This window comes from Cherax quadricarinatus, chromosome 77 (assembly GCF_038502225.1).
Source record: "Cherax quadricarinatus isolate ZL_2023a chromosome 77, ASM3850222v1, whole genome shotgun sequence".
NCBI lineage: Eukaryota > Metazoa > Arthropoda > Malacostraca > Decapoda > Parastacidae > Cherax > Cherax quadricarinatus.
The window spans coordinates 3,784,823-3,804,900 of record NC_091368.1 but is presented as its reverse complement, the minus strand read 5'-3'; the positions used below and the strand labels follow the sequence as shown (position 1 = coordinate 3,804,900).

Below are 20,078 nucleotides of genomic sequence, written 5' to 3'. Positions count from 1 at the left end.
TTATTATTATTATTATATAATATAGTAAGGCCACATCAACACTCCACATATTTCCATATCACTCAGCAAAGTCAAAGATTTATTTTCACAAGATACAATGTTTGTACAGAGATGAGTGGCATTTGGTTGTGTGTGCAGAAAGCTTATGGTTAAGCAGAGCATTTCAAGCAAGTTTAAATCATTTTTTGCCTTTTCCTTTTTTTGGTATCATGAATGTAGCCCTATTTTTCCAAATGTTCTACAGTCCACAACACAATTTCATGTAAAATGTAGGTTTTCAGGAACTTAACCTGTGTATTAACTAGCATTCCACTGTATATAAAAACTATATATAATTCATTAATAGGTTTTTGAGATTCAAAGTATTCCATCAAATAAGTTTTTTTTTTCGCTTTTCAAATATCAATTTTTATAGCATTTTATTCCAGAGGCAAATATAATTAGTGCAAAGGACCCCAATGGAAATAAGTCATTGTCTGACTTTCTTGGGTTCTCTATACATATGCTGCTATGTATATGATAATCTATGTAACTATGTGTATACCTAAATAAATTTACTTAAATCCAATTTGCTTGTTTCCTATCTCTATACAGGTATTCCATGATTTATGATGGTTCAACTTATATTTTCACTTTACAATGGTATGCAACAATTACTCTGGAGATGAAACTTAAGATAATTGCCGAACATTAAGGCAGCAAGTCCATAACTTGTATTCATTTATTTACTTTTTAATACTAGTACTTAGTTATAGTAATTATTTGTTTACTTATGTATTCAGTGACAATAGTAATTTCTCTACTCGTTTATTTATCATATACAGTGGACCCCCGCATAACGATCACCTCCGAATGTGACCAATTATGTAAGTGTATTTATGCAAGTGCATTTGTACGTGTATGTTTGGGGGTCTGAAATGGACTAATCTACTTCACAATATTCCTTATGGGAACAAATTCGGTCAGTACTGGCACCTGAACATACTTCTGGAGTGAAAAAATATCGTTAACCGGGCGTCCACTGTATTGATTTTTGATTTGCAATATTTTCATCTTACGATGGGTTCAATGCAACGTAACCCCATCGTAAGTTGAGGAAGACCTGTACAATGCTCCATAAAGCCTCAAAGTATATCCTGCTAGTAGAAGATGGTAACAAGAGAAGAGAGCTAGAAACAACATACAATACCTGAGGGTGGACACTCTCTGGTCGTGCAAGAACCAACTGTTCCATCTTCTTGACATCCACATGTGTTGCATCCATCATACCAGCTTGTTCCCGGCACACAGCGTCCGCTTTCAAGGAGACCACCAGGTAAAGGTGCCCCTGTATGTAAAAATATGGATGAAGAAGATAAATACTATAAACAATTCATGAAGAGCAGTGAAGGGGAAGGAGGCTGGGGAAATTTATTAAGTGATACAAGGACCCCAATGGAAATAAGCTTAGGACCCCAATGGAAACGAGTCACATTGTCTTACTTTTTTGGGCTATTCTAGATAATGTTGCTATGTATGATAACTGTACTTATGTGTACCTGTACCTAAATAAACTTACTTAATCCTGGATGTCCATCCTTGCCACTCCGAGGACAGTAACAATCCCCCCTTCAAGGTACTATGCAGAAAACTCACCAAGAAGTATGACCTAATACACTACCAATACATCACGACACATACACCAAATACTGAGTAGTAATAGATTTCTTCTATGCATCCATATCCTAGAAGCATTTACCAAATTTCAATTTCTAGCTTTTTTCATACAAGACAGACACAGAACAAACAATATATACAGTCATCTCTCATACAGAGCTCCTCTATATGAGTTTGGAGTTTACTCAGGAATATAATAAAAACATACTATGAATTTATTAGTGTTCCAAAATATTTTTAATATAAATGCAAGAAACTAGCTTGTTGACATTCAAGTCTCAAGTTTTATATATGAACACATTAACCACAGGGGCCAGGAGCTGCAACTTGATCGCTGCAACCATAAATAGCAGAGAACAACAATAAACTGATGCATCTTAAAAATAATGAGCTAAACACATTTTTATTTTTTAATATTCATCAGTACTAGAATTAGTCATAAGAACACAAGAAAGGAGGAACACTGCAGCAGACCTACTGGCCCATTAATGAGCAAGTCCTTCTCAAACCCAAATCCGCTAACAAAAATTTTTGCCTAACCCATTTTCAATTTTACCCAAAATGCTGCATGACCCTTATGGGTTTTGGGAGTCCCCACGAATATACAGTAGTAGTAATACCACTTGTACTTTGATTATTAGACAACTGTAACATTTTATATTTTAAATTATGAATTATTTTGTAACTTGAATCTTTTCTTTTAAATTTTTATTAATACCATATATTAGATGCTTAAAAAAATAAAATAACGATATAATGAGATTAAGACAAAATTAGGTTTTGATCCAAATTCTATTCATCCTTTGGGACTTAATATTATCGCATTTCTTTTTTTCAACAAACTGGCCATATCCCACCAAGGCAGGGTGACCTAAAAAAGAAAAACAAAAGTTTTTCTTTTTAAATTTAGTAGTTTATACAGAAGGGGTTACTAGCCCCTCCCTCCCAACATTTTAGTTGCCTCTTATGACACACATGACTTATGGAGGAAAAATTCTATTCCATTTCACCATGGAAATAATTTTTTTTATACAGTAATTTTGAAATAAAGAATAGAACCGGGGAAAAGAATTGAGTGTACAGTAGTTACAACACATACTACTGACCACATGTCTTGGTGGTGCACCGTGCACGACCATTATCACATGTGCACGTGTTGCAGTCCCTCTGCCAGGTGGGTGAGCCCTCACACTCTGGTGTATTGATCAAGCGTTGCAAAATTGCTGAAAGGCATAAAAAATTCCTAATTAATAGTATAATTCTTAAGTAATCTCTAAGCATTATGATTTAAAAAAATGGAACAGGTGGGGTTTGAACCCACGGTCCCCTCAAGGAAGGTTCCTTGATGTTGGTGAGGGGCTCTTGATTTTGGGAATTGGATCTGTGCTCCAGTTCCCCGAATTAAGCCCGAATGCCTTCCACATCCCCCCCCCAGGCGCTGTATAATCCTCCGGGTTTAGCGCTTCCCCCTTGATTATAATAATAATAATAATGAACCCACGGTGACTCATTAGGATTAGTTCGCTCGACATGCATTGTAACTAGTGGCTTTCTTTTGTACCCAACAATATTTACTTTCATATAAACTGTACTTTATCTTTGTACTGCATAAAAAGAAGTTAAAATTTGAATAGTCATTGCATACTTAATTTCTCATCTCTATGGCATAGTCCCTGGACCCATTATGTACCTCTGATCTTTTGATTACCGCCCACAGGAGGTGCATAATAAAGATGTTAAACTAATTCCATATTCAGTAGCTTAATTAAATTCAAATCCGGATGCTTTATTTCTTTTATACAGTACTTATGTGTACCTATGTCTAAATAAACTTACTAAACCTAAGTTAAATGGGACGGGAACTGGTAAATTTATAAGAGTATACCATCTATTAATTCCAGAGAAAATGGGTATGGATGTTTTTTCCTCAAGAGAAAACGGAGAAACCTAATATATCACCAGAAACTATAATAAAAATGCATAATTTTTAAAAGTTTAAAATATGTTAAGATTGTGAGGTCGAAGGAACCACTTGCCGTGACCAGGGGTGGTTAAGTTTTCTCACATGTCTACACGGGGTGACTACGGTAAACAATATGGTTGTCTCCCAGTGAGATTACTTGTATGCATGTAATGTTGAGGTACATACAGGTAACACCCTATAAAATTTTCCATACCAGGGTTAAACATCACAGCGAAGTCCTTTACTGGGGGAAAGATAGCTACGAGACACCTATTTAATAGTTTACAGAGCCACTACAGTATGTACCGCATAGAGCCATAGTTACCAACCAGTGGTCTCCGAACAAACTCTTTTAATGCCTAAAAGATCTTCTTAAAAGGTGTGTCTGACACGCTACAAGAAGTTATTGTATGCATATATCTGTATACAAACAAATATACCTATATCTACATATATATGCAAAAATATGCAAGGGTAAATGCAGGAATTGGCCAGAAAGGGGGACATCTTTGCCTAAACATGGTCCCCTTTTCTATAAGATCTGACTAGTTTCTCTATCTAGTAATATAAAGACAAAATTCACTGACTAGCCACTAGAAAACATGCATTAATAAGGGACTGTAAATGTATAGTGCACAATACCGACATGAAGAATTAGACACATGTGGAACATCTGGGTGTCTTTATGGTGTTGATAAAGCCACTGGATGGGAAACGTCTACAATAAAGAAACCCAGATGTTGCACATGTGTGTAGTTCTTCGTTAATAATGGGTAAACATACTGTGAGGGCATCCTTTACGAGTACAACTTCCTTTGCCGTTAACACACCGACACCAGTTACACTCGATCCTCCAGCGACTGATGTCAGGATCTCCTACACAGTCTCCCTCTTCTGTCTGTCTTCCAGCTTCCTCTTGTGACTGTCTTCCAGCTTCCTCACTCAGTCTGTCTCTTTCCTGTATCTGCCTCCGGTAGCCTATTCGAATAAAAAATTCAGTTAATTTGTCTGAGAGAGACTGTCAGTAAAATCTGAATAACTATTTGTATACAATATATATATTATATACATATAAATATATATATTATATATTATATATATAATATATATATATATATATATATATAATATATATATATATATATATATATATATATATATATATATATATATATATATATATGTATATATATATGTATATATATATATATATATGCAAAACAACCACTCTGAAAGAATAGAGAAATTCCAAGCGCTTTCGTGACTACTCACATTATCAAGGAACTATGAAAGTGAAGCATCCAAGGAAGCTATATAAGGGGTCCGGCCAACACCTCACTATCAGATCCCACAACGGTTAAACACGTGACACGCGGCGAGCCAACTTGGATAGGTCCTTTGCACAACTCACCCCCAAGCTATTCTACCCAAGAAAATTTAAAAATTATTTGTCCAGTGTATTATTAAATTCTTCCCAAATTCTATTAATTATAAATGTGAATTTCTCTATTCTTTCAGAGTGGTTGTTTTGCATATTTTGAAATCACCTGTTCACTGTGATCTTATTGCATATATATATATATATATATATATATATATATATATATATATATATATATATATATATATATATATATATATATATATATATATATATATATATATATATATATATATATATATATATATATATATATATATATATATATATATATATATATATATATATATATATATATATATATATATATATATATATATATATATATATATATATATATATATATATATATATATATATATATATATATATATATATATATATATATATATATATATATATATATATATATATATATATATCCTAGGTAGTAGGTTGGTAGACAACCGCCCAGGGAGGTACTACCGTCCTGCCAAGCGAGTGTAAAACGAAAAACTGTAATTGTTTTACATGATGGTAGGATTGCTGGTGTCCATTTTTTGTCTCGTAAACATGCAAGGTTTCACGTACGTCTTGCTACTTCTACTTACACGAGGAAATTAAATCTTCATCAGAGTACAAAACAAATTCTGGCCACAAAATAGAGCGAAACACCAACGTCGAAGACCTGGGAGTGACCCCAATGGAAATAAGTCACTCTGTCTGACTTTTTTGGGTTATCCTAGGTTCTCTACACATATGCTGCTATGTATGATAATTCTATGTAACTGTATTGTGTATACCTGAATAAATTTACTTACTTACTTACTTACTTACTAATCATGTCGGAGGATCTCACCTTCAAGGACCATAACATTGTATCAATCGCATCTGCTAGAAAAATGACAGGATGGATAATGAGAACCTTCAAAACTAGGGAGGCCAAGCCCATGATGACACTCTTCAGGTCACTTGTTCTATCTAGGCTGGAATATTGCTGCACACTAACAGCACCTTTCAAGGCAGGTGAAATTACTGACCTAGAAAATGTACAGAGAACCTTCACGGCACGCATAACGGAGATAAAACACCTCAATTACTGGGAGCGCTTGAGGTTCCTAAACCTGTATTTCCTGGAACGCAGGCGGGAGAGATGCATGATTATGCACACCTGGAAAGTCCTAGAGGGACTAGTACCGAACTTGCACACGAAAATCACTCACTACGAAAGCAAAAGACTTGGCAGACGATGCAACATCCCCCCAATGAAAATCAGGGGTGTCACTAGCACGTTAAGAGACCATACAATAAGTGTCAGTGGCCCGAGACTGTTCAACTGCCTCCCAGCACACATAAGGGGGATTACCAACAGACCCCTGGCAGTCTTCAAGCTGGCACTGGACAAGCACCTAAAGTCGGTTCCTGACCAGCCGGGCTGTGGCTCGTACGTTGGTTTGCGTGCAGCCAACAGTAACAGCCTGGTTGATCAGGCTCTGATCCACCAGGAGGCCTGGTCACAGACCGGGCCGCGGGGGCGTTGACCCCCGGAACTCTCTCCAGGTACACTTAGGTCATGCTACACATACATGTACAAGCATATATATATATTACACACACACACACCCCTCTGGGTTTTCTTCTGTTTTCTTACTAGTTCTTGTTTTTGTTTATTTCCTCGTATCTCCATGGGGAAGTGGAACAGAATTCTTCCTCCGTAAGCCATGCGTGTTGTGAGGGGCAACTAAAATGCCGGGAGCAAGGGGCTAGTAACCCCTTCTCCTGTATAAATTACTAAATTTAAAGAGAAACTTTTGTTTTTCTTTTTGGACCACCCTGCCTTGGTGGGATACGGCCGGTTTGTTGAAATAATATATATATCTCAGTAATTTAGTCATTTCCCAACACGACTGGGTTACCCAAAAAAAGGAAACATTAACCATCATTCTCTCAATAACCATCTTTGCCAAAAGTGTAGATGTCACGTGGATAGGGTAATTACACTCACGTTGGATGTTCTAGTATAATTATAATGGAATATATGGGAAGCACCAGACCCGCCTTGCCTCTCTGCTCTCTATCTTAAGACTGACTCATGAATTGGGGTCGTAGGGGTGAGCGGCATTCAAAACATACTTTATAATAATATCGTTATTTACTACAAGTACATGTACAAGGTATACAGTCTTAGCTGACAACAATGACATACTACTATATAGAAAGTCCCTTGTTATGCTCCGCATTTTGGGCAAATTAGGTCAGTGTCCCGGGATGCGACCCACACCAGTCCACTAACACCCAGGTACCCATTTTACTGATGGGGAACAGACAACAGGTGGAAAGAAACACGTCCAATGTTTCTACTCTGGCTGGGAATCGAACCCAGGCCCTATGGTCAGCAGCAACATGAATACCAGTCAGTGATTCACGCAGACGGTTGGTAGTGAGTCATGCTGCTGGTAACTGGTACTACTGGGGACTGATACTACTGAGATAGACATCAGGGTTGTAGTGATTATCCACGACTGCAACATTCTCGTCCCTCCTTGAGAATGCAAGGCAGATATTGCAGTTTAACTAGCTGTGATGGCAACATGATGGTGCCTCGTGCAGTAGTGTTGACTGCTGCTCTAACACATTTAAATGAACATTATGAAATATGGAAAAAAAAACACTGCTTAAAATTTCACGTTTCGTTTCTTAATAAAATGATTTTTCATGTAATGAATAGTCAGAGAGAGAGAGAGAGAGAGAGAGAGAGAGAGAGAGGAGAGAGAGAGAGAGAGAGAGAGAGAGAGAGAGAGAGAGAGAGAGAGAGAGAGAGAGAGAGAGAGAGAGAGAGAGAGAGAGAGAGAGAGAGAGAGAGAGAGAGAGAGAGAGAGAGAGAGAGAGAGAGAGAGGAGAGGGGGAGAGAGAGAGAGAGAGAGAGAGAGAGAGAGAGAGTGAGAGAGAGAGAGAGAGAGAGAGAGAGAGAGAGGAGAGAGAGAGAGAGAGAGAGAGAGAGAGAGAGAGAGAGAGAGAGAGAGAGAGAGAGAGAGAGAGAGAGAGAGAGAGAGAGAGAGAGAGAGAGAGAGAGAGAGAGAGAGAGAGAGAGAGAGAGAGAGAGAGAGAGAGAGAGAGAGAGAGAGAGAGAGAGAGAGAGAGAGAGAGAGAGAGAGAGAGAGAGAGAGAGAGAGAGAGAGAGAGAGAGAGAGAGAGAGAGAGAGAGAGAGAGAGAGAGAGAGAGAGAGAGAGAGAGAGAGAGAGAGAGAGAGAGAGAGAGAGAGAGAGAGAGAGAGAGAGAGAGAGAGAGAGAGAGAGAGAGAGAGAGAGAGAGAGAGAGAGAGAGAGAGAGAGAGAGAGAGAGAGAGAGAGAGAGAGAGAGAGAGAGAGAGAGAGAGAGAGAGAGAGATCAGTACAGGTATTGTACATCTCTACACACATTTCCAAACAGAAGACGAAAAAATCCCAGGATCAAATAATTAAAAACTGTATGTAAGGTAATAGGACAAAAGTGCAACTAATGTGACATTTTATTGTGGCAACGTTTCGCTCTCCAGGAGCTTTATCAAGCCATTACAAACAATACATGGACACAGAGGGTATATAAAGGCTCAGAGAGGTGCAACACTAGTGAGGTACCATTTCGATGTTCACTAGTGGTAGTGGTAGTAGTAGTAGTAGTAGTAGTAGTAGTAGTAATACAATATGGTAGAGCAATTAATTCGTACATGAGTAAAAGGATATAAAAGCTATTACTTGGGTAACATAAAAATAGGTTGGACAAATATATAGACTGGAAAGAGGCAGCTTGTTTCAGTGTTCACACTCTGTAATGTGAACACTGAAACAAGCTGCCTCTTTCCAGTCTATATTTGTCCAACCTATTTTTATGTTACCCAAGTAATAGCTTTTATATCCTTTTACTCATGTACAAATTAATTGCTCTACCTTATTGTATTACTTTTGTCACTACCACTACTACTACTACTACCACTAGTGAACATCTAAATGGTACCTCACTAGTATTGCACCTCACTCTGAGCCTATATATACCCTCTGTGTCCATGTATTGTTTGTAATGGCTTGATAAAGTTCCTGGAGAGCGAAACGTTGCCACAATAAATGTCACATTAGTTGCACTTGTGTCCTTTTACTTTACATATTGTCGGTAATTCTACCAACTTTATTAATTAAAAACTAAATAAATCTCGCTTAAAGCGAAAAATTACTATATAAAAACTATAAACCAATACTTTTCAACGTACGCAGTGGTTCCAGACACGCCATGAGTGTGCAATATTCCCGGCCATTAAAACAACCACAGCTATTGCAGTCCTTCTTGTAAGTGGTGCCCTCCTTACAACGACCAGCTGTGGGGGAGACACAGGCATCAGGAATCATGGGACAAAATGAATTTTAAAATACTGTTTAGTTAAATCATTGAGGGTTGAGTGGAATGTTATGTTAACATTTGTTGGGTATTTTAACCTGGGGTAGGAAGGGTTAGCCAGCCAGGGTAACCCAGGGCAGGGTTAGCCAGCCAGGGTAACCCAGGGCAGGGTTAGCCAGCCAGGGTAACCCAGGGCAGGGTTAGCCAGCCAGGGTAACCCAGGGTAGGGTTAGCCAGCCAGGGTAACCCAGGGCAAGGTTAGCCAGCCAGGGTAACCCAGGGCAGGGTTAGCCAGCCAGGGTAACCCAGGGCAGGGTTAGCCAGCCAGGGTAACCCAGGGCAGGGTTAGCCAGCCAGGGTAACCCAGGGCAGGGTTAGCCAGCCAGGGTAACCCAGGGCAGGGTTAACCAGCCAGGGTAACCCAGGGCAGGGTTAGCCAGCCAGGGTAACCCAGGGCCGGGTTAGCCAGCCAGGGTAACCCAGGGCAGGGTTAGCCAGCCGGGGTCACCCAGGGCAGGGTTAGCCAGCCAGGGTAACCCAGGGCAGGGTTAGCCAGCCAGGGTAACCCAGGGCAGGGTTAGCCAGCCAGGGTAACCCAGGGCAGGGTTAGCCAGCCAGGGTAACCCAGGGTAGGGTTAGCCACCCAGGGTAACCCATGGGAGGGTTAGCCAGCCAGGGTAACCCAGGGCAGGGTTAGCCAGCCAGGGTAACCCAGGGCAGGGTTAGCCAGCCAGGGTAACCCAGGGCAGGGTTAACCAGCCAGGGTAACCCAGGGCAGGGTTAGCCAGCCAGGGTAACCCAGGGCAGGGTTAGCCACCCAGGGTAACCCAGGGCAGGGTTAGCCAGCCAGGGTAACCCAGGGCAGGGTTAGCCAGCCAGGGTAACCCAGGGCAGGGTTAGCCAGCCAGGGTAACCCAGGGCAGGGTTAGCCACCCAGGGTAACCCAGGGCAGGGTTAGCCACCCAGGGTAACCCAGGGGAGGGTTAGCCACCCAGGGTAACCCAGGGCAGGGTTAGCCAGCCAGGGTAACCCAGGGCAGGGTTAGCCAGCCAGGGTAACCCAGGGCAGGGTTAGCCAGCCAGGGTAACCCAGGGCAGGGTTAGCCAGCCAGGGTAACCCAGGGCAGGGTTAGCCAGCCAGGGTAACCCAGGGCAGGGTTAGCCAGCCAGGGTAACCCAGGGCAGGGTTAGCCAGCCAGGGTAACCCAGGGCAGGGTTAGCCAGCCAGGGTAACCCAGGGCAGGGTTAGCCAGCCAGGGTAACCCAGGGCAGGGTTAGCCAGCCAGGGTAACCCAGGGCAGGGTTAGCCAGCCAGGGTAACCCAGGGCAGGGTTAGCCAGCCAGGGTAACCCAGGGCAGGGTTAGCCAGCCAGGGTAACCCAGGGCAGGGTTAGCCAGCCAGGGTAACCCAGGGGAGGGTTAGCCACCCAGGGTAACCCAGGGCAGGGTTAGCCAGCCAGGGTAACCCAGGGCAGGGTTAGCCAGCCAGGGTAACCCAGGGCAGGGTTAGCCAGCCAGGGTAACCCAGGGCAGGGTTAGCCAGCCAGGGTAACCCAGGGCAGGGTTAGCCAGCCAGGGTAACCCAGGGCAGGGTTAGCCAGCCAGGGTAACCCAGGGCAGGGTTAGCCAGCCAGGGTAACCCAGGGCAGGGTTAGCCAGCCAGGGTAACCCAGGGCAGGGTTAGCCAGCCAGGGTAACCCAGGGCAGGGTTAGCCAGCCAGGGTAACCCAGGGCAGGGTTAGCCAGCCAGGGTAACCCAGGGCAGGGTTAGCCAGCCAGGGTAACCCAGGGCAGGGTTAGCCAGCCAGGGTAACCCAGGGCAGGGTTAGCCAGCCAGGGTAACCCAGGGCAGGGTTAGCCAGCCAGGGTAACCCAGGGCAGGGTTAGCCAGCCAGGGTAACCCAGGGGAGGGTTAGCCACCCAGGGTAACCCAGGGCAGGGTTAGCCAGCCAGGGTAACCCAGGGCAGGGTTAGCCAGCCAGGGTAACCCAGGGCAGGGTTAGCCAGCCAGGGTAACGCAGGGCAGGGTTAGCCAGCCAGGGTAACCCGGAGCAGGGTTAGCCAGCCAGGGTAACCCAGGGCAGGGTTAGCCAGCCAGGGTAACCCAGGGCAGGGTTAGCCAGCCAGGGTAACCCAGGGCAGGGTTAGCCAGCCAGGGTAACCCAGGGCAGGGTTAGCCAGCCAGGGTAACCCAGGGCAGGGTTAGCCAGCCAGGGTAACCCAGGGCAGGGTTAGCCAGCCAGGGTAACCCAGGGCAGGGTTAGCCACCCAGGGTAACCCAGGGGAGGGTTAGCCACCCAGGGTAACCCAGGGGAGGGTTAGCCACCCAGGGTAACCCAGGGGAGGGTTAGCCACCCAGGGTAACCCAGGGGAGGGTTAGCCACCCAGGGTAACCCAGGGGAGGGTTAGCCACCCAGGGTAACCCAGGGGAGGGTTAGCCACCCAGGGTAACCCAGGGGAGGGTTAGCCACCCAGGGTAACCCAGGGGAGGGTTAGCCACCCAGGGTAACCCAGGGGAGGGTTAGCCACCCAGGGTAACCCAGGGGAGGGTTAACCACCCAGGGTAACCCAGGGGAGGGTTAGCCACCCAGGGTAACCCAGGGGAGGGTTAGCCACCCAGGGTAACCCAGGGGAGGGTTAGCCACCCAGGGTAACCCAGGGGAGGGTTAGCCACCCAGGGTAACCCAGGGGAGGGTTAGCCACCCAGGGTAACCCAGGGGAGGGTTAGCCACCCAGGGTAACCCAGGGGAGGGTTAGCCACCCAGGGTAACCCAGGGGAGGGTTAGCCACCCAGGGTAACCCAGGGGAGGGTTAGCCACCCAGGGTAACCCAGGAGAGGGTTAGCCACCCAGGATAACCCAGGGGAGGGTTAGCCACCCAGGATAACCCAGGGGAGGGTTAGCCACCCAGGATAACCCAGGGGAGGGTTAGCCACCCAGAATAACCCAGGGGAGGGTTAGCCACCCAGGATAACCCAGGGGAGGGTTAGCCACCCAGGATAACCCAGGGGAGGGTTAGCCACCCAGGATAACCCAGGGGAGGGTTAGCCACCCAGGATAACCCAGGGGAGGGTTAGCCACCCAGGATAACCCAGGGGAGGGTTAGCCACCCAGGATAACCCAGGGGAGGGTTAGCCACCCAGGATAACCCAGGGGAGGGTTAGCCACCCAGGATAACCCAGGGGAGGGTTAGCCACCCAGGATAACCCAGGGGAGGGTTAGCCACCCAGGATAACCCAGGGGAGGGTTAGCCACCCAGAATAACCCAGGGGAGGGTTAGCCACCCAGGATAACCCAGGGGAGGGTTAGCCACCCAGGATAACCCAGGGGAGGGTTAGCCACCCAGGATAACCCAGGGGAGGGTTAGCCACCCAGGATAACCCAGGGGAGGGTTAGCCACCCAGGATAACCCAGGGGAGGGTTAGCCACCCAGGATAACCCAGGGGAGGGTTAGCCACCCAGGATAACCCAGGGGAGGGTTAGCCACCCAGGATAACCCAGGGGAGGGTTAGCCACCCAGGATAACTCAGGGGAGGGTTAGCCACCCAGGATAACCCAGGGGAGGGTTAGCCACCCAGGATAACCCAGGGGAGGGTTAGCCACCCAGGATAACCCAGGGGAGGGTTAGCCACCCAGGATAACCCAGGGGAGGGTTAGCCACCCAGGATAACCCAGGGGAGGGTTAGCCACCCAGGATAACCCAGGGGAGGGTTAGCCACCCAGGATAACCCAGGGGAGGGAGGGTTAGCCACCCAGGATAACCCAGGGGAAGGTTAGCCACCCAGGATAACCCAGGGGAAGGTTAGCCACCCAGGATAACCCAGGGGAAGGTTAGCCACCCAGGATAACCCAGGGGAGGGTTAGCCACCCAGGATAACCCAGGGGAAGGTTAGCCACCCAGGATAACCCAGGGGAAGGTTAGCCACCCAGGATAACCCAGGGGAAGGTTAGCCACCCAGGATAACCCAGGGGAAGGTTAGCCACCCAGGATAACCCAGGGGAAGGTTAGCCACCCAGGATAACCCAGGGGAAGGTTAGCCACCCAGGATAACCCAGGGGAAGGTTAGCCACCCAGGATAACCCAGGGGAAGGTTAGCCACCCAGGATAACCCAAGAAAGTCAGTGTGACTTTCATACGTCATATTTCCATCGTGGTTCTTCAATGTTGCCTCCCAGGATGCCACCCACACCAGTCCACTAACACCCAGGTACCTACTTACTGCTAGGTGAACGGGGACCGCAGATGTAAGGAAACACGGTCAATGTTTCCACCCGTGCCGGAAACTGAACCACGGATACTCAGTGTGTGAGGCGAGTGTGTTGCCAACCAGGCCACGGGACACCGTTACCGTCTTGGTTTTTAATGTAGGAAATATCTGTAATGACCAGTGTGTTTGGTTCCTCCTTCACCCCAGTCTTATTCTTCAACCCCACCTTCGACCCCCCAAATCCCACCCCCACTAACAAGCATCCAGTTCACCTAACTGTTTTAAGGTGCCCAGGTTTGCCTGCCTGCCTGCCTGCCTGCCTGCCTGCCTGCCTCTCTCTCTCTCTCTCCCCTCGTGTTTACATATTTGTCTTTTCCTGTTTATGATTGCAGGGGTTGAGTCTATGTTCCTGGCCCCTCCTCTTAGCTAATCACTATTGGCTTCACTTTCGGCTACGTGAACCTTATCATACCTGTTCTTTAAGCTATGTATGAATCTTGCCTCTATTGCCCAGGTCGTTCCACTTCCTGACCACTGCAGTCTGAAGAAATACTTCCTAACATCCCTGTTCATCCCGCTTCTAGAACAACCTGTCCCTGTTCACCTTATAAATTTATCTTATTATTTTCTCTGTCGTAGTGATATCTCCCCCTAGTCCTACTATCCTCTAATATTATATCATGTTAAGGTCTTCTACTCGGCTCTAGGACTAGTCTCGTTGCAAACCTCTGCACTTTTTCCTGTTTCTTGAGTGATCATGCCGGAGGATCTCACCTTCGAGGACCATAACATTGTATCAATCGCATCTGCTAGAAAAATGACAGGATGGATAATGAGAACCTTCAAAACTAGGGATGCCAAGCCCATGATGACACTCTTCAGGTCACTTGTTCTATCTAGGCTGGAATATTGCTGTACACTAACAGCACCTTTCAAGGCAGGTGAAATTGCTGACCTAGAAAATGTACAGAGAACCTTCATGGCGCGCATAACGGAGATAAAACACCTCAATTACTGGGAGCGCTTGAGGTTCCTAAACCTGTATTCCCTGGAACGCAGGCGGGAGAGATACATGATTATATACACCTGGAAAATCCTAGAGGGACTAGTACCGAACTTGCACACGAAAATCACTCGCTACGAAAGCAAAAGACTTGGCAGACGATGCAACATCCCCCCAATGAAAAGCAGGGGTGTCACTAGCACGTTAAGAGACCATACAATAAGTGTCAGGGGCCCGAGACTGTTCAACTGCCTCCCAGCATACATAAGGGGGATTACCAACAGACCCCTGGCAGTCTTCAAGCTGGCACTGGACAAGCACCAAAAGTCGGTTCCTAACCAGCCGGGCTGTGGCTCGTACGTTGGTTTGCGTGCAGCCAGCAGTAACAGCCTGGTTGATCAGGCTCTGATCCACCAGGAGGCCTGGTCACAGACCGGGCCGCGGGGGCGTTGACCCCCGGAACTCTCTCCAGGTAAACTCTAGGTAATTCGATCTGGTGTGGCTCCACACTGCTGCTGCGTCCTCTAACATGGGACTGACGTGTACAAGGTACACAGACCATAGCTGAAATTAATGACATGTTATTATAAGTCCCTTGTTATGCAGAGCATTTCCCGCAACTTCGGTTTATTTTGGTCCCAGGATGCGACCCACACCAGTCGACTAACACCCACGTACCTATTTTACTGTTAGGTGAACCGGGGCAGCAAGTGTCTTAGGGAAACACGTCCTGTTTTTCCATCCACACCGGGAATCGAACCACGGAACTCAGTGTGTAAGCTGAGTGCGCTACCAACCCAGCTACGGGACATTTCTGTACTAACATTGTATCATGATAGAATAAACATGTATTTATTAATTCTGTGTGTGTGTGTGTGTGTGTGTGTGTGTGTGTGTGTGTGTGTGTGTGTGTGTGTGTGTGTGTGTGTGTGTGTGTGTGTGTGTGTGTGTGTGTTTCCTCCTGGTATTCAAGAATCAGTATTGTGCGACCTAGTTGGAACTGTAGTTGGTGGTAGTCAGGGTAACCAGTCTGCTTCACGATGGCCAGGACCGTCTCACGCTGAGGGTCCGCGTTCGTTTCCCGGCGAGGGTAGAAACATTGGGCGTGTTTCCTTACACTGGTTGTGTATATTCACCCATCAGTACAATAGGTACCTGGGTGTTAGTGGACTGGTGGGGGTCGCATCCTGGGATAAAACTGACCTAATTTACGGGAAATACTTAGCATAACAAGGGTCTTTCTATATAGTAGTATGTTATTGATGTCAGCTATGGTCTGTATAAGTTGTATCATGTACTGGTAGAAATAAAGATATTATTAATATTATTAAGGTCCGGTCGTTGACAGTAATGGAGTGGAACACTGTGTGGTAGGCAGTTAGCGCCTACCACACCGAGTGTTGCACTCGGTTGTCATATTAATCTCTGTAGGATCAAATTAGGATCTATGTAGAGTCCCTCCTCAAAGCGACAGAGTCAGATAGAAACATTCAACTACCATAAAAGTCTTAATGTTAAATTGTTGAACCAGTTACGTGTTATCTTCTGAAGGAAAAAGGCGCTTGTGGGAAGAAACTTGTCCAGTTTTCCGTGTGATGAAGCCAGTGGCTTTATTACTGGGTTTGTGGCTACCTGTCTGGTGGGTTTGTGGCTACCTGTCTGGTGGGTTTGTGGCTACCTGTCTGGTGGGTTTGTGGCTACCTGTCTGGTGGGTTTCTTGGCCGCGTTGAACAACACTCATGACCCCCTCGTGGCTTGCAGCAGCAACAACTGTTACTGTCTAGACAATAAGAACACTCTACGACACACACAAGCTATGACTCGGGGCCAGGAGCTATGAATCGACCCCTGCAACCACAAATAGGCGAGTACACACACACATACACACACAAGGCTTAAGGCAGTGGGTAGAGGCAGAAGACACAACAAACTACGCTATGCTGGACTAACTGTACTAGAGAAGACTAAACATCGCTCCGTGGCCTGGTGGCAAGAGCTCTCGCTTCACATGGTGAGGGTCCGGGTTCAATTTCAGGCCAAGGGATGGAAACATAGGAAGGGTTTCCTTACCCCGGTTGTGTATGTTCACCCATCAGTAAAATAGGTACCTGGGTGTTAGTGGACTGGTGTGGGTCGCATCCTGGGGACAAAATTTACCTAATTTGCGGGAAATGCTCTGTATAACAAGGAGCTTTCTATATAGTCGTATGTCATTGATGTCAGCTATGGTCTGTATAAGTTGTATCATGTACTGGTAGAAATAAAGATTATTATTAATTATTTTTATTGTTGCTGGTTATCACTATTGTAATCATTGGGAAGAGCTAAATCCGCAAGGGTTATGCAGGGAGTGAGGCTAGGGACGGGGGGAAAAGGGAGAAAGGGGGGGGGTTCGAAGGACTGATCAGGTCAACTTTCCTTGATCAAGAGCCCCACAACATCAAGAACCCACTTCATCAAAACATCATGAGCCCCCTCAACAGTATCAAGATTCCCTCACCAGTGTCAAGATCCTCTCACCAGTATCAAGAGTAAATCTCACCAGTATCAAGAACTACCTCACCAGAATCAAGAACCACCTCACCAATATCAAGAACTCTTACCAAAGCATCAAGACCCCCGGTCTCTCATTAGCATTAAGAGTCCTGTCTCACCGGCATCAGGAGCTCTTACCAGCATCAAGAGCCCTCCCCTAGCATCAAGAGCACTCTCTCGCATCAACAGTCCTTCCCTTCCGGCATCAAGGTAATTCCTCCTTCCCCTTGAACGACTAAGCACAAGCAGTAACCTTCCTGCTTACTGCTGAGTGCACCTGCTGACACTGAGAGGTGTACGTCTCTCAGTGTATATACACTGCTCAGCCTGAGCTGTGGGAGACTTCAGTAGTGTCAGCCTGAGCTGTGGGAGACTTCAGTAGTGTCAGCCTGAGCTGTGGGAGACTTCAGTAGTGTCAGCCTGAGCTGTGGGAGACTTCAGTAGTGTCAGCCTGAGCTGTGGGAGACTTCAGTAGTGTCAGCCTGAGCTGTGGGAGACTTCAGTAGTGTCAGCCTGAGCTGTGGGAGACTTCAGTAGTGTCAGCCTGAGCTGTGGGAGACTTCAGTAGTGTCAGCCTGAGCTGTGGGAGACTTCAGTAGTGTCAGCCTGAGCTGTGGGAGACTTCAGTAGTGTCAGCCTGAGCTATGGGAGACTTCAGTAGGACAGTGAAGACAGTCAAGTATTGCATTAACGGTTCATCAGCTAGGTCAGCATCACAGGTCACCTTCCATCAGAGCTGCAGTTACTATCACCTGACAATTACCATCTCTCAGCATAGACAATACCACACACACGAGAAAGAACTCTCACTGGACTGAACACAGTCTCCAGGCTAAGGGGACTGATTACTTCAAACTCCCCCGTTCTTCTCTGTACTGGACTGAGGAAGCCACTGGCTGGCGAAAAGTTCTCATAAATGTTACACAAGTGTTTCAGTCATCGTCTTGTGAAGCTAACTCCATCACAGAACGATGGATAAGATAAATTATGGCTAGGAGACAGAGGATAAACAGGGTATAGGAGAGAGCGAACATACATTATACAGAATACATAGTTGTTGTATGCCTGGGAATACAGTTTTCACTCTTGTTAGTCGCATCCTGGGGCGAGTATAGGGACCTCAAGTGCAAATTATAGTATTTTCCGGCATATAAGGCGCACGTTCAGTGGTAACGTAACGTTAGTATTTATTATTATAATCAAAAAGAAGCGCTAAGCCAGTAACGTTAGTAAACAACTGATAAAGCGTAACACAAAACCTGCCCTTAAAACTAACCTTGTGCATATAAGGCGCATGATGATTTTCCAAGGCTTGTGGGGGAAAAAAAGCGAGAGTCTTATAGGCCGGGAAATAAGTTATATTGTTGACTGGGGTCACAGAATGCCTGAGGCGTAGTCGAGTTAGACTTGATGGTGCCAACATCAAGGCACTGCCTATCTGACAGGAGAATATTTCCTTCCTCTCCCTTCTTATCTTACCTGGGTTATACCAGCCTTGGATAATACTCTCAGTGGTTTCTTAACTGGAATTTTCTTTGATAAAATGTTGAGGTCCAGCCCTTGGGCCCATTATGTTCTTCACTGTTCTTTTCACAGAGTGGTTAATGAGGTTTAAAGTCTATCTACTACACGAGGGTTATTAAGGCTGGTTGGTTAATGGGGTTTAAAGTCTACTACACGAGGGTCATTAAGGCTGCATGTCACCTGTACACCACCAGTCAAGAATACTTTAATACCTAAAATACTGATTTATGTAAACTACCAGTGTATATACACAGACATACACTTCTCAGTGTGTATACACAGAGACAAACACCTCTCAGTATATATACACTGAGAGACAAACACCTTTCAGTGTATATATCCTACGAGGCAAGAGTTAAAAAGCTCTTCCTTCTTGGATCAAGAGCCCATCACCAGCATCAAGGCACCGTAAAAAATCTGGTTGATTTACTTACGACTGGCCAGACAGTAAGTTACCAGCGTAGCCAGCACCAGCAGTATATGCAGCACCTTCATCCTGACGACACCTTCACCCACTCTTGCAGGAGTGGACCAACGATAATGAACCAGTGAAGAGGCTGGGCCAGGAACTATGAGTCTTCCCCAGCAACCACAATTATTTGAGTACTGGAGGGTGTAGGTGTGCACTCAGATAGTGTAGCAGCGTCAGTGTTGAGGGAGAGTGTGTGTGTGTTCTTAAGTACCCTCCCTCCACCATCTGGTCATTATGCCTCACTGCCATCACTGTCACCAGCTGTATTTACGAAGTTTAAACTTTATCTACTACACGAGGGTCATTAAGGCTGTATGTCGCCCGTGAACCACCGGTCAAGAATACCTTAATAGCCAAAATACGAACCAAATTCAATGTATATACACAGAGACATCTTATTCATACAACTTCGAGTGCCAACACTCGCCACAATCGTCAATTTCCAACACTGGCTTAACCCGGTTATCCCAGCCGTAAGCCATACCACCTCACTATGTCTTAACTTTTGATGGCTTAGTGTTGACAAGTTAATATTGTTCTGTATAGAAAAATAAATAAGGAGCCAGTATGGCAGCAAGACGCCAGGCACGCCGTGACGTCACGAGTGTCAACATAGCAAGGGCATGCAACGTGCAATATCAGTGTTGTGTTTTTTTAATTGATCTTTTATTCGGGGAGAAGCGCTAAATCCGTATGGACCTTATATTACCTGGGGGAGGGCAGGGAATCAACAGCAACAATAGCAACAGCAGCAGCAACAGCAGCAACAGTAGTTGCAGTAGCAATGCAACAGCAACAACAGCAGCAGTAATAGCAACAGCAGCAGCAACAGCAGCAACAGTAGTTGCAGTAGCAATGCAACAGCAACAACAGCAGCAGTAATAGCAACAGCAGCAGCAACAGCAGCAACAGTAGTTGCAGTAGCAATGC

The 20,078-nt window shown here is 45.7% G+C and overlaps 1 protein-coding gene across 2 annotated transcripts in view; it reads right to left on the bottom strand.

Annotated features, from left to right (window-relative positions):
- LOC128702016 (kielin/chordin-like protein) overlaps positions 1–19,327 on the bottom strand; it is a 93,267-nt gene extending 73,940 nt beyond the window's left edge. Inside the window, exons 1-5 of one of the 2 annotated variants that reach the window (XM_070101438.1) lie at positions 19,111–19,327; positions 9,284–9,388; positions 4,403–4,597; positions 2,763–2,879; positions 1,190–1,327 (exon numbers count right to left, since the gene is read on the bottom strand). In XM_070101438.1, the coding sequence (XP_069957539.1) occupies positions 1,190–1,327; positions 2,763–2,879; positions 4,403–4,597; positions 9,284–9,388; positions 19,111–19,171 (616 nt within the window). In that variant the 5' untranslated portion in view covers positions 19,172–19,327. The remainder of the gene's footprint in view (positions 1–1,189; positions 1,328–2,762; positions 2,880–4,402; positions 4,598–9,283; positions 9,389–19,110) is intronic. The other variant, XM_070101439.1, reaches the window with a different exon arrangement.
- Between the last annotated feature and the right edge of the window lie 751 nt (positions 19,328–20,078).